This window comes from Equus quagga, chromosome 5 (genome assembly GCF_021613505.1).
Source record: "Equus quagga isolate Etosha38 chromosome 5, UCLA_HA_Equagga_1.0, whole genome shotgun sequence".
Classification (NCBI taxonomy): Eukaryota; Metazoa; Chordata; class Mammalia; order Perissodactyla; family Equidae; genus Equus; species Equus quagga.
In genome coordinates, this window is record NC_060271.1 from 57,796,526 (window position 1) to 57,811,530 (window position 15,005).

General features: G+C 42.9%; 1 protein-coding gene across 3 annotated transcripts in view; it reads left to right on the forward strand.

Annotated features, from left to right (window-relative positions):
• AFF3 (ALF transcription elongation factor 3) overlaps positions 1-15,005 on the forward strand; it is a 526,899-nt gene that overhangs the window by 435,601 nt on the left and 76,293 nt on the right. For all 3 annotated transcript variants that reach the window (XM_046663032.1, XM_046663033.1, XM_046663034.1), the window contains one exon: positions 8,422-8,462. In XM_046663032.1, the coding sequence (XP_046518988.1) occupies positions 8,422-8,462 (41 nt within the window). The remainder of the gene's footprint in view (positions 1-8,421; positions 8,463-15,005) is intronic.

Here is a 15,005-nt window from a genome sequence, read left to right on the forward strand (position 1 = left end):
CAAATAGTCCTTTATTTAGTACCTGATAGAAGCTTTTGCTGAAAAACACCAAAAGGAAAAAAATAAATTTCTTATAACGGAAAACAGTTTCGTAGAGAGTGCCTTTCTGGTTTTTAACAAAATAATAGTTCAGTAAAGATTTCTCAGATCCTTTTACCTAAAAGGGAAATTGATAATGATGTCTGTTTAAAAGCCAAATACTGCCTGTTCATTCCTTAAAAAAAAAAAAAAAAAGGAATAGTTGTTTTGCAATTGTACTAACAGAAACCAGAATAAACTTTACAATCTATGGTGAAGACTAAAGCCCAGTTGCCAATTTTGTGCTCTCATCCTCTGACACGAAACGTTTTTGGAATGATCAAATTCAATGAACAAATGAGATACAGGCTAACCTGTCATCCCTCAGGGGCTCAGCAGAGGCACCATTATGGCTTGCTCATCTGATCAAGCACATTTATTTGTGTTCCCTGTGCTATTGGTTAGACCTTGTACTAAGGATTGTTCAATAATCTAACCAGTACCCACTTCCCTGGTAAGTGTCCAGCTGCCCAGGTGGAAGCAGCTACTTGCCATAGGACAGTGATGCCACATCTCTTGAACCACAAGTTGCTCCCTATGAACTGGCCTGGGGCTGATGTCACCCAACTTACTTCTACACCCCCCCCCCACCTTGTGGCAAACCCTAATAGCTTCACGCATGGCTATGAGTCTTCCCAGCAACCTCCTCCTATTCAAACTGACCTCTTACCACTCCCACACCAGCCTCCCTGCCTCACAGATCCCCTCCTGGGATCCACGGGGACCCTCTGCGCCATAATGTTGCCCTCATGGCAGTCAGTATGGCCCACTATCCAGGGTTCCTTATATCTTCCAGGCCCTCAGTAGAGCCCCAGCCCCTCTGGAAAGAGTCCGATGTCAGTCACCGTGAACAGGGACAGCCCCCGTGGCATATGCTCTTATTGTCCCCACACCTTGCCCTTCCTTCTCCTAACTCCCAGCAGCTGCCCTAAGTTTTCATTTGTGATGGCTAAAGCTTCCTGGGCCTGGAAGCAGAGGGCCACCCAGTGGGTGTCGGAAATTGTTCGTAGTGTATCTCTAGTGAGTAAAGCGTCCTGGAACAGCTCAATGAAAACAAGCATGCCTCTCTCAATACCTCTCGGAAGGTTTGAATTGCCAAATTAGGACTGTCACTGACAGTTTGGCCTCAAACAAGGCTCCCAAATCAGTCAGCTGGTAACAGGATCCAAACTATGAGATAACGTTGTCCAGACAAACTTCATCTGGTGTTGCCTGCCAGCCCTAATCAGCGTTTTCCATAAGATGTCACAGGTGCTCAATAAATGTTTGTTATTGTCTTTATCTTATTTCTGGTAGACATAAACAAATCTAAGCAATCTAGTGTGGGAAGAAAAAAACTAGTCAAACTCTCTCCAAAGAGAATAGTGTATCCTAGTTTTTAAAGAAGGTAAAATAGAGAAAAAAGATACAGCTAAGAAAAAAAAATGTATTTCAACAAACCTGTTAGATTGGAGCCGTGGCAAATAGTGGTCGTTTGTCATCCTCAGAAGTGACCTGCTCACACCCTACCTGTGAACCACACTACAGGTGTGGTCGGCCAGCAGAAAGCTCTCTCTGGTGGAGGGAGGACGAGCTGGGCTCTCTACCGTCAGTGAGCTTCAAGGCACTAGAGGACAGGGCTAAAATTCTCCTGAAGCAGATGGCAAACTCCTCAAAAAATAAAAGAACCCAGTGCTAACCCGTGTTCTAGACTAGGAGTTCAGAGAGGAAGGTCAACAGAAGCTTGAGTGGTCAAGGAACACTTATAAAAAGGATGAGCTGGACCTCAGGTTACACGCAGAATCTAAACAGAGGGAGGAGCAGCTGGAAAGAAAACAGGCCAACGACGTAAAGAGACACCAAGGATGGGGATGGTTTGTCCACTGCTGACCCCATTCAGCTGTTTGCTGTCTTTATTGACAAGTTCCTCTTCCTTGAAGTTCTATCTTCTCATCCTGATCTTATTTATCTTTGTGCCAAGTCGTCTTTATTAGAACAGGCATACATCCCAGTGTGCCTGGAGAAACAGGGTTTTATCCTGTTGTTCTCCACTCCCATCTGGTTAGCATCTCCTTTCACTCTCAAAAATGTTCTTTCTTGGATGATGAATTATATTGTCATCTCTGACTCTGCCTGACCTCTGTGGAGAACAGGATAAGGTCAAAGTCTACTGAACAGAATGCTTCCTACAGAGCATTTCTAGGAATCTGAAAATGCAAAGTACTCATTATTACAGAGGAAAAAATAGAGGAGAGAGTAAGACTCTTTCCTTTGTCTTGCAGATATTACTAGACGGGTTGAAAAACACCAAATGAAAGCTCACAACATAAAAAGTTAAGAAGCTCATCAACCAGGACTAAAATAAAAAGCAACTGCATAAAAGTTACGTTAACAAAACATAAAATGTGTTAATAGATATAGGAGGAAATTACACAGTGAAATAAATTAATAAATACAAGTGTCAACTTGAAGAAGAGTGGCAGGAAAAAAGTAAGGGCTTACCAGAGAGAATTCCTATAAAGATATGTGATTCGATCTAAATTTCACAGCATGCTTCAGTAACAGCAAAACACAAATGAACTAAGATGCGCTGTGATGCATTTATTCAGGTGGTTGAATGTGGATGCAATTTCCTAACACAGGTGAAGCAAAATGATTAAAATCGCGGCTGTAGAGGTCCCGCCTTTATTGTCCGTGTAATAAACCTGAATATCAAAGATGGAGGTATCTCATGTGTGGAATGGAGAAACAAAGACGTCATGTAACCAGTTGAATCCTAAATCTCTTTCTCTTAGAATCACAGCAAAATGTAGATCCAGAAAATTTAACCTCTCTCTCCTTTTTATGACTATTATTTGCCAAAAATATATTGCTGTTTTGCACTTAATTGGCATTTAAACAGCTTCAGTCTCATGGATCCAACTATCTACTCGACGTCTTCACTTGAACATCCCAGAAAGGACTTGAACTTCACATACCCCAAGGAAGACTCTGCCTTCGCTCCTGCTCCTGCACAGTCTAACCCCTCCCTATCAGTCGCTGTCCATCCACACCAGGTGCTCAAGCCAGAAACCTGGGACTCATTCCTGATGCCTTGCCTGGCCAGCCACCTCCAGTCAATCACCGATTCCCTCGATTCTACCTCCAAATGTAGCAGACTCTCTCCCTCTCTGGTGCTACTGTGCACTTCTCTTGCCTGGGTTACTGCAACAACCTCAGACTCTGTCCATTCCTGCCCAAATCCAGTCACCACATAGAAGCCAGAGTGACATTTGAAAAATGTAGATCATATTCCTTACTCCCTACTCTTTTTTTCCTTTAATTATAGCTTCTCCAGAAGAAGCAAAGAATGTACAGGCAGGTTCCATACATCCTTCACCCAACTTTCCCTAATGTGAATCCTTCAATGACTCCTGATTACCCTGGGGATAATATCCAAAATCCTTCACATAACCTCCAAAGCCCTTGGGATCTGCCACTGTCCCCAGCGCCCACTGAGCTCCCCCACAATGACTTTCTTGTAGTTCTTCAGCTGAGCAAGGATCCAGGCCTGCCTCAGGCCTTTGCTCCCAAACTGTTTTCCCTGCCTGGAGTCCCTTCTTCCCCACCCACTCCCGTTTCTCTGATTCAACAACTCTGCTTTGTCCTTCAGGCATCAGCTGTGTTGTCTCTTACTTAGTGAGCGTTCCTTGGCCACTGCCTCCAAATGACAGCCCCTCCATATTCTGTTTCATAGCACCCTGTCCTCTTCAGTCATAGCCCATGTAATCTAGAATGTTTGTGTAAGTTTAGCTTTTCTGACTCACCCCTACACCCTAAACACATTGTGACGAGGGCTTTGTCTGTTTTGACTGTCACCCAACCCAAGCCCAGCACCTCCACATAGTAGGTCCTTCAGATTGAATCACAGAGCTGTCCACGTGCTAATTCTGTTTCTATCACGTAAAAAAGAAATTGGATCATCCTGGAGCCCCTCTGAATTTCAGCCTCTTCCCTTTGTTCCTCCCCACTCCAATATCCAGGAACTTATTTTGTGCTCGACTCAATTACAATAAGGGCACTTAATTTCCTCTTTGATTTCCTTTCAATAACAGATTGTGACTGGTAATTCATTTAGCATACACTGAGACCTGAATGTCTACTGATTGTGTTCCCAAGCATCAAGCTTGCTATAATAAAGACAGAGAAAAGATGTCACCTCTTCAAGAGAACCTGGAAAATGGTTATTTCTGGCAGAAAACTTGTCTCATAGACTTACGCTTCAGAGTCATTCATGAATGAGTAATGAACTCAGGAAAGATCAACGAAGCATTCTCTCAACTTATTTTGCTGAGAACTGAATAAGAGGAAAGTTATGAGAGGAGATGATTTAGGAAGAGAAAAATATGGTTACTGTAAGGTACAACTCTTGAAAGAAGGAAATTGGACAATTCATCTAGTTTACTATGAGTAGTTTTTCAGGCTTCAATCATGAGTTACCTAAGTAATTTTTTTCTCTGCTATTTAATTCCAATGTTTATTTATTTTATTATTTTCCAACAGTAAAATAAAATAGTGTGTGAAAGCCAAAGTTTTTTTTGTTTTGTTTTGTTTTGCTAAGGAAGGTTCGCCCTGAGCTAACTTCTGTTGCCAACCTTCCTCTTTTTTTCTTGAGGAAGATTTGCCCTGAGCTAAGATCCGTGCCCATCTTCCTGCACTTTGTATGTGAGTCACCACCTCACCATGGCTGACAAGTGATGTAGGTCTGCTCCCGGGATCCCAACCCACAAACCCAGGCCACCTAAGTGGAGCGCACCAAACTTAACCACTATGCCAGGGGGCTGGCCCCGAAGCCAAAGTATTTTTAAGAGAGGAGGCAGTAAAAAAAACTTTTGCTTTGGTATATGACATACGTACAATTTTAATCTAATGCCATAAAGTGCTTTTTTTCCCCTCAAGGAATTATTTAAAACATTTGGCATATTCTCCTCTCCTTTCTTGATGGATGATGAGTCGTTCTCTATAAAGTTTTTAATGATGTAGAATAACTACAAATTAAATAGCACAGTCAAAGTCAGACATTAAAAATAGTGGTTCGGGCAGTCGATGGTACTTAGTACCAGGGTGTTAAGTGTGTGGTGACATACTTCATGTGGACAGATTGAGGAGTGAGAGTCACAGAAAGATGTTGCTTAGTGACTGATGGGATGCCAGATGTCTAAACCCAAAAGGACCTTTAGGTCCCAGCATCACATCCGTCTGCTGAAGGAAAGCAGCCCCTGCTCCGGGGTCCCACTCAGCTTGTGTTAGAGGACTTAGCCAACGTCAGTCCTGTGGAGTTATTCTCAACGGGTGGTCTCACCTGGGCTGCATCACCCCAGTGATGGTCAAGCTGCTGAGTTTCTTGTTTTTTGTTTGCTTTGTCTGACTTTTGCTTTTTAAATCATCTTCTTGTGGGCTGCACATCAACAGGCACTGTATTTCCTCATCATAAGTCAGCAGGAATTATTTGGAGGTGGGAGAGAAAAGAGTCAGTAGACTTTTTAAATATTGACAGCCATGAGTAGGAGAAAATTCAGATACCGTGTTAGAGATTTCTTTTGAACTTTTAGTCACATCTCTTAGGATTTTTGTTATTCCAGGAACAGTCTGTCTCCAATACCCCCTGCTGAGATGAAGTTCAGAGACTGTACTAATGACATGCCATCTTTCCTTTAGGAGTTCAAAATACTTTTTGTATATTTAGCCCGACAGAGTCAGGAGTAGAGAGTTAAGTTCTTTTCAAGTACAGCTGCCAAAAGTGAAAGCCGTCTTGCTGAGTGATAAGAGAACCCTTTAGGAGACAAACCTGGGAACAATGATGGCTGCCCATCAGCTGCTGGGTGCCTTTTGTGAACATGCTCCTGGGCCGGCCCTCAGGGGGAACACAGAGAAAGCAGTGAGAGCAGAGAGAAGGAAGTACCCGTCCTCTGAGGTATGGGAGTGGGCTCCCGGTCTCCAGCCCTCCCTCAGGCTGCGCGCCTCTTCCCCTGCCTCAGGTGTCCTCGTCAAGAGAAAGCTCTGTAGATATTCTTCATCTCTCTCCTGAACCAAGTATGTGACACTGGAACACCAGTACATTGGGGCCTTAATTCACTGGAATCCAGTGAAGAAGGAGGTGACAGTGACCGCTTAGACTGTCCACAGAGGCCTGGACCTTGACTGGCTGGCTCCCTCATCATCCCGGTTAGAGAAGGAAAGGGTAGTTTGGAAACTGAGACGTAGGTTGAGGGCAGACTCAAGGTCCATAACAGAAATGAATGGCAAAACCACTCCCAGAATGTAAGACTCTCGATTCCCAGTTCAACAGATTTTACATTTTTTTCCTGAATCAGTGTGGTTGTCACTTGTGGAAATTGTCTAAGTTCCTCTTATCGATTTACTTTCAGTTCCTTTGCCAGGCCCAGAAGCTAATGTTCCCTGTGTTACTTCTTTCCGATCTGCCTTTCATTCCTACTTTACTGCAGTGTTTCTCCACAGAGACACCCTTGTCATTTTAAGGAGACAGTTCATTGTACAAGAGACCTTCCTGATCTTTGAAAGGCTTTGGCATCCCTGTCCCCAGGCACTAAATGCCAGTAGTGATCCCCCCTCACATTGTAGCACTGAGCAACGTCCCTGCTCAATTCTAGATATCCCTGGGGTTGGGGGGAAGGGGTGGCCCAGTTGAGAACCACTTGCTAGATGCTTGGACGGGCCCTGGCTCTACCTTCTAGTGCAGTGCAATCAACACCTCTTCTCCCCTGACCACATCCCTCCTTGTCTTTAAAATTTTGCTCCAATTTCAGTGGGAAGGATTCCCTAATTGATTCGTTCATTCACAGGTTACTCAGCAGATGTTTGCTGAGCACCTGCTCACAGTTGCAAGCACTGTTTGAGGAGCTGCTGGTCCACCAACCATTGATTACCACTCATATCAGCACCTCCCTAACACTGCCCTACCTTCATCTTTTTATTTGCCTGTTATTTCCTAAGAGTTCTCAAGTCATCCCTGGACCTCTATTCTGATGTCCTACCTAGGGATGGAGAATCTCCAAGACAATGACTACTTCTGCTTTTGTTTTTAACCCCCCTGGAGCCCAGTGCAATCATCTTCACATAGTAGGAATTCAGTAAGTGTTGGACTGACCAACTGATCCAAGGACATGCAACTATCACCAAGGATATATTTCATTTCTGTAAGAGGGATAATGGCTCTGATGTGTCATTTTTTTCTAATCTGAAGATTCTGTCTATTTTGTCTGCTACCTAAATTTGATGAAGAATAACACTGGAAACATTCTGGTGTCACTGGTAAACAGTCAGCTTGACATGTGCAGTGTTCAAGGTGGAAATGGACGTAGCAGTCCTTATTTCCTGGTCACCCTGAGTAAGCCTCGGTCTTAGAGGCCATGCTTTGATCCCCTCCCAACTGTGACTTCTGAGACAGAGAACAGAGTGTGCCCTCTGCCTTCCAAAGTGTCAGAGTGCTCAGCGATAGAAGGCAAATGGACAACAAACAGAATAGGCAGATAAGTGGAAAGTGAGTGCGAAACTGGGAGAATCTGAGGGAGAAATGGAGGCCTTTTTCTTTTCTTTTTTCTCTTAGTTTTTGCATTATGGAAAATTTCAAACACATACAAAAATATCCAGAATCATATAATAATCTCCCAATGTGCTCATCACCAAGCTTCAAGAGTTATCAACCCAAGGCTATCTTGTTTCATTTATATGCTCACCCACTCTCCGTTCCCTCCAACTGTATTATTTTAAAACAAATCTCAACATCATATAATTGTATGCATAATATTTCAATATGAATTTCTAACAGACTCTTTAAAAAGTGCCACAATATCATTACTATGCCTAAAACAAATCAATCTCATAATATCATCACATTTCCAGTCAGTGTTCCAATTTCCAGTTGTGGTGACTTTTTCAATGAATCCGAAAACGTGGTCAAAAATTACACCTTTGTTGGGAAAGAAGCAGCAAAGAAATCAAAACAGATCTTTTTTCTTACAGGAAAGTAGAATGAAGCAACGGTAAAAAACAATTTCAGGAAGTAAAAATGAAATGGCTCTGATCTTTGCCGGGTCTCCTGAGACCTGTCCAACCTCACCTGTGGCACACCTCGCACCACCCCAAAGCTTGGCCCCTGGGCCAGGTGTGCACTGTGGCGACTTCAGTTAACCCTTCAGGAATGTTCCTTTCATAACCTGGCACGGCTCTCTACCAGGTTGCTAGTAGTTTAATATTTGGCCACATGGCAAAAAGGTATATGACACAGGTTTTTTAAAAAGTGTTGATTGAGCACATAATTTAAAAGTCAGAATATTAAATAAACATGTCTGTCCTTTCTTCCAGCAGGCAGCCCAGAGAACTGCGCTCCACGGTCTGTCTGACAGGTACATTTTGTCATTTTTATGAACTATAAATTGCTTTATGAAACATTCAGCCCTATTTATTGTGGCATATAATTCATAATCGGATTTTGTCCCTAAAGTATCTGTGAACTGGGATGTTAAACATTTTGCACGCTTGGATTTGTCACGCATGTGTGGAGTTTATTACTGCAAAAAGCGCCGTGTTGTATTTCATAGAAAGTATGAAGAACCTCTTGTTGTGCAATGAAACAAGAGACAAGAAACTTAGAGGAAAAGGCCCGAATGGCACAGTAAATTCTGCACTTTTGAATTGGTTGAGATCTAAGCTCATTTTTCAGCAATAAGCACTTCATTTATTTTGAGATGTTGTCTTCTGACTTTTTCCATATCATTTCACTGGGAGTTATCTGTCTTTTGATGAGATTCTCTTGAAATACTTTATGCGTGTAACCCAGTTCGTAGTCCTGAGTGCCTGACTTTTACTCCTTGCTTTGGCTTGTTTTTTCTGATTTGTGTTATCAAATGAGCTACAGGAACCTAACCCAGAAACACTCAAGCTGTATTTCACATCCTGCTTTGCCTAAAACGTATGAAAATAGTTGAACATGGATACATAAAGTTACCTTCTAGGACAGACTAGACCCTTTTTTGTTTTGGTTTGGTTTTGACTTTTCACATACTCAGTTTGGGGTATGTGTGTTTGTGCGCGTGTGGGTTTTAAAGCACTCTCAGGAGGTAAGGATGAAGCCCCTGTTTGTCTCCACAAGCCAGATTCTTGCAGTGTTAGAAGCAGCTGGAGATGTTCCCCTTGGCTGGCGGGCAGGCACCTCAGCATTGTCTAGCCAACCTTCACTGCCCTCCCTCCCTTCCCAGTTCTTTTTTTTGTGAAATGAACAATAATTGACTGTGTAAGCTAGCTCAGTTCAGTGCTTCTCCAAGGTAAAACCTGTCACTTAGGCGAATTATCTGTGCACATGGATGAAAAGCCTTTTCTCTATGGTAGCAGGCTGAGCCTGAGCGTTTTTATTTCACTTGGAAAGCCTTCCCCATGACAGCCACGCCAGCCTGTGCGCTCTGAGAGCGGCTGCCACGTGATCTTCTAGAACTGCTTCTGGAATTTTCACAAAAGCTGAGAGCTGTACTTCTTCTGAGTCTGTTGGTAGAAGGAGGAGAGACTCTGGATCAAAATACTTTTAAAATCTGACACAATAATTCCTTTCCTATCCATATTTCTTTTTTCCCTTTAACTTTTCAAGGAAGCATTTCCTTCAACAGCATGCTTTGAGAAGCAAGGGAAAGCCCTAAGTTTACAATATTATGTCATTGCCAGTGGTTACAAGGTTTCTTTTGGGGGTGATGAAAACATTGTAAAATTAGATTGTGGTGATGGTTTCCCAACCCTGTAAATATACTAAACACCATTTAATTGCACACTTTAAGTGGGCAAACTTTATGGTATATAAATTATATTTCAATAAAGCTACATTTATAGACAAAAAATGTCATTATGACCTTTGGTAGAATGAATCAAAACCTGTTTTAGGAAAATATGAACCCCCTTTGAAGACATGGTTGCAAATACGGAGACAAGTCATCAGACACTAGGACTGTACATTCTAAGGCTTCTTCCCAAGAGACGCATGACTGTGTCCTGGTGGAAAATGTCTATGGATTTTAATGATGGGCAACGCTATTCCCTTGACTTTCTTCTGATATTCTCTCTAAAGCCGAGTAGTTAGTTGACTAGTAAGTCAGCGTCTCAGCCCCTGTTGATTATGTAACTGCTAAGTGCAGAACACTGTGAGAAAAAAAGTCCATTCCCAACAAAAAGAGAAACAGAGGTTCCCGTTGTCACTACTTTTATGAATTTCTCTGTCTTCAAATGTAGTAGAGCATATCTCCCTTAAATCTAAGTATTTCTGTTGACAATTTGGGGAACTTGGCTGATTTCAAAGTAATGCGTTGACTTTACCTATACATCTAGCAATGCACTTATGTAAAGCTACCTTCTCTGTGCTTTTTCCTTTCTATTTCCTCCTAATTTGGGGCCACACGAGTAATTTCCATAAGTGAGAAGCATCTGTAATCATTTGGAGATACGATTTAAAACCCTTCTTTAAAGTAAGGTCTTAAAACACCTACTGAATTAATTGGATTCATATTTTCTAGTTTCTTAAATTAGAGAACGCTAACTTGCCAAGTGATGTCCTTTTCTATCACATTACTTACTCTGTTGAATAAGCCAGTATTTTCTAGAAAATGTTCAGTGTAACTCTGGGTCAGACCACTGCATGACTTGCCTAATACTCTCTCTGTCAGAGGAACCACCGCAGGGTAGGAATGGAGTTGAGTAAAACTTGCCCCCAGATCGTGACCTTCCCAGGTGGAGACCTCACCCCGATATCTCTGGCTGCTTATAGCCTGGTATTCATCTATTATACATTCATTTACACAAACTATTCTGGTTTCCTAAACCATTTTTTTTCAGCCTATCACTACCTCTTGATATAAAATTCTACAATGATTAGATAGCACTTTCATTTTTGTCCTGGAAAAAGGAAAAGCACTTTTCAGACCTTAAAAGGTGCTTCCAGAGTTCTGCAGTTCTGGAGTGGGACAGAAAAGACCATGTTGGCTCAAGCCATGGCACCATGGGCTCCTTGCATCATCAGGGTCCTGCTGGTTTGTGCGTGTGTGGGCCCGTTTCTCTTCCAGTTAGTCTTATCACTGCCTTGAGGACCAGGTGAATACAAGGATGTTTGATACAGGAGTAGAGCCATTTTGTTTCAAGATGTACAACTTGATGATGAAATAGGATTTGGTTGACTTGGGGTTATGGAAGGGATGTGAGTTTACGCTGTAGGAAGCCAGTCGTTGTTCTCTGTTTCCCCATAAGAAAGCCTACCTTCAAGGCTTTGAGTCCTGACCTGATGAGACTAATTATAAAGAAAAGGGTGGCATTTCCCTTTGCTTGCTAAGGTCAGATAGAAATCTCATTCCTGTGGGCCATCAGAGGTAAGAGAACATCCAGATGTCTTCTGAAGGCCAGTCTCATCTATGTTTTCATTTCTCCAGTTTCCTGCTTTAAATCGGCATTCTAGCAGAAACCCAATATCTGCCAGTCAAGACTCTATGCTCCAAAGTTCAGTGAGTCCTCAGTAATCAATATATAATCTTGATAAATTAAAACAATGATATTTCCATTACCTGAACTTAAAAGTCATCTGTGGTCACCTCCAAAGAAGATCTTTTGCCTTGTTTGGTTTTGCCTGAGTGATGGGCTTAATTTATGGTTCAGCCAAAATAGCCAAAGTATACCAGAGGTCAAAACTGGGTCACACAGCAAGGCAAACTGGGGCTTCTGCCCAACTCACTCGTGCCACCCTGCAGTGATGGGGAGGGTTGAGTGAGGGTAGGATGGAGCATTTTTTGTCCTTTTCTACTGCAGACTGGAATTTTCATGTCTATTTTATGCCATTGAGAGTCAGCTGGCCTAACAGAGGCCCACTGATACCCCAAGTTATGAAAAAAAGCAAGAGACCAGGGCAGGAAGAGGTGGCAAAAGTCCCAACAAGGTAAACAAGCCAATAACAAGAAAACCTCAATCTGCAAGGGGACGCTCTCCCTCTCACTTGTTCACTCCTCATAATGTGCTCTCCAGGGTTTTTTCTTCTTATGGATTGTTGTCCTGATGGGGTAGAAAGAGGCAGAGGAGAAGAGCCATAAATGGGCATGAGGTTCATTTATAAAGGTGTGTCTTTGGTGTGGACGCTGCACTGTGAAAGCTGCCCTATCGCTAGTAATGTGGAAAATATGCAAAGTGCTGTCAGGAGAAGGCAGGATATGTGTGCAGCATGGGAAGTGCCTCTGAATACGATTAACTTCCCTTCCTAAGTAGTAAATAGTAGATAACTGTGATCAAAAAAAGGAGTCGTGTGATTTATCAAGCTGAGCAGCTATGCATTTGCAGAGAAGCTGGAGGTCAGTCTTGAAATCTAGGGAAAGAGGAGCGCTAGGAAATTGCCAGGACTAAGAAGTTAATCATCCCCTTGGACTGCTTCCATCTGTCTCAGAGCGACAGGGCTGCGGCACGGTGAGCAGGCGTGCTTTATAGCAGCAGATCAGGAATTAATATTTTCTGTGAAACCTCAAGCATCGTTTGCAGTAACTTGGGTTTTATAAAAATGGAGCATAATTTCATATGAATAAATCTCGTTCCGCTAGAAATATGAGAAGCCAGAAAAAAATTGTGCTTGACTTTAAAAATAAAAAAAGGAACGAGCAAGAAAGCCAACATGAAAACAGTTGTTGAAGCGATGGCACTTGGAGGGCACGAATGGCCGTGTGGTTAAATTGTGCATATAATCATCTTCTGAAATGTCAGCTTATGACTCCAGAAACAGCTACATTTTTATAGCCTTTGAGATGCATCACCAGCCTGTAACCTGTCTGCCCATCTGGCAATATCTCAGGTCCAAGATCCATTTATATTGAAATCCAAACAACTGCCATTGATTTATTCATTATGCCCCGAGTATTTATTGAGTGTGCATCCTGCGTGCTGAGCCGGGCGCTGCACTGGTACAGGGGTGCTGGGCTGAGCAGAAGCAGCCGTGCACCTATGCTCATGGCTTCACCGTGCAGAGGGCTGCTGGCTTTGCAAAGAGAAAGGCCTCTTTAGCCTCGTGCATTTGCTGCTCTCAATTTTGCCCTTTCTCAAATAAATCTCATCTGTCAAATCTCCTCTTCCAAGTTAGGGAGAGTATAATGAAATTAAGTAAGTGAGGGGTAGCCTAAAAATAAGGTGTTTTACCTCCATGTGATTCTGATCTTTGTTCAAAAGCAGGACTGGAAGTGGCCGCCTAGCAAGGTGGGGAGGGCAGGGCAGGCATCTGACTGCAGGGTGAGGGTTTGTATTCGGCTTCATCTTCCTGACCCATCGTCAAGGGGACCACCTTCAACCGAGCAAGGGGAGCGTGTTGTCAGGGGAGGGGGGGCCACCAGCACAGAAGTGTAACTTTCTGGGTAACGTTTTACACGATGTCCTTGACATCCTGAGAGGAAAGTCACGGTTGTCATGCACTACTAATAGTTGGTCTCTTCTTTAAGGGTCCAAAAAAGGGGGCATGGGAGACTTTTAAGAAAGTTTTAAATTTTCCAGCTTTGAAGATGCCAAGGTGGCACACTAGAGGGTATGTGTCGGCCCTGCCCTTGAGACCCACAGCAGTCTCTAGGTTCTCGAATGCAGGGGACTCCTTGTAATGAAGTGTTTTTGGTGGACCATGTAAATAAAAACTTTTTTTAAAGAACTTTAGAGCTTAGAAGCACTATCACATTGACTGTCTCATTTATGATCCTCACAACAACCCTGTGAGATAGGAACAGGAAGGACCCATTTTACAGATAGGAAAACCGTGTCTGAGACAGGTGATATGATTCACCCAAGGTCACAAGGTAGCAGTTGGCAGAGCTGGGACTAGACTCCAGGTCGTCTGGCTTCCGGCGAGTATGATCCTCTCGTCCTCCATCACACAGCCACGAAGCAGACTCGGATGGGGTCAGAGACAGGTGGCTCATGCCACGTTTTAGATTCTAACAAATAGTTGGCTCAGTCTGTACTAATACTTTATTTGTTTCTACTAATAATTTTAATAATCCTAGCATTTCTGGCTTAGTTGTCTTTTTATCCCCAACACTTAGCATAGTTCCTGGCAATTAGGAGACACAATAAGTGATTTGATGAGTGAAAGAAAGCAATGAACGAATGAATGAATGAACCGGGACCAATGTTTTATGATTAAACAATGGTAACTTTGGGCTTAAAATAGAAAATGCTTTTCTGAAACTGTGGCTCTCCACCACTGCAGCAGACCACCTCAGAGGGCAGTTGACAGTCAGGGGCTCATTGTTAAGGGGTTCAAGCAGGTGTCCATGCCTCTAAGACGCTATGGAATTGAGGAACACTACCAACTGCTGCACAGGAAGAGAGGGGGGAAAGTGGGATCGTTAAAAAAAAATCAGTCCAAAGGCAGGCAAGAAAGTCTTAAAAAAAAAAAAAACTTCAAAAGATTGAGATCACTCAGTGCGATTAAATTAGAGTGGAATTAAATTAGAAATCGGTAACCAAAACAGAACTGTCTGATGCCAGTGAGAGGTTTCCTGCACGGAGAGGGCGAGAGGCCAGGTGACCTCTGGCTCCTCACTCTCTCCCGTCCCTTCTCCTCATTCCTGTGCTTCATTCTGTTGACACGACTTAAAATGCTCTCCCATATATCTCCGCCAATTCTTCATGCTTCTTTTTTTCCTTCATTCATTTGGTGCAGATTTACAGTACTGAGCTCCTACAATGGGTAAGGCATTGTGCTGGTCTTTGTGGAAGACACAAAAATTCATTACCCATGGATCTCACTCTTGAGGAGTTTACATTGTGGTAGAGGAAACTTAGGCATACCTATAACTACTGTGTATCTTAAATGTCGACGTGTGCATAACTACTGCGTATCTTAAATGTCGACGTGTGCATAACTACTGCGTATCTTGAATGTCCACGTGCATAACTACTGC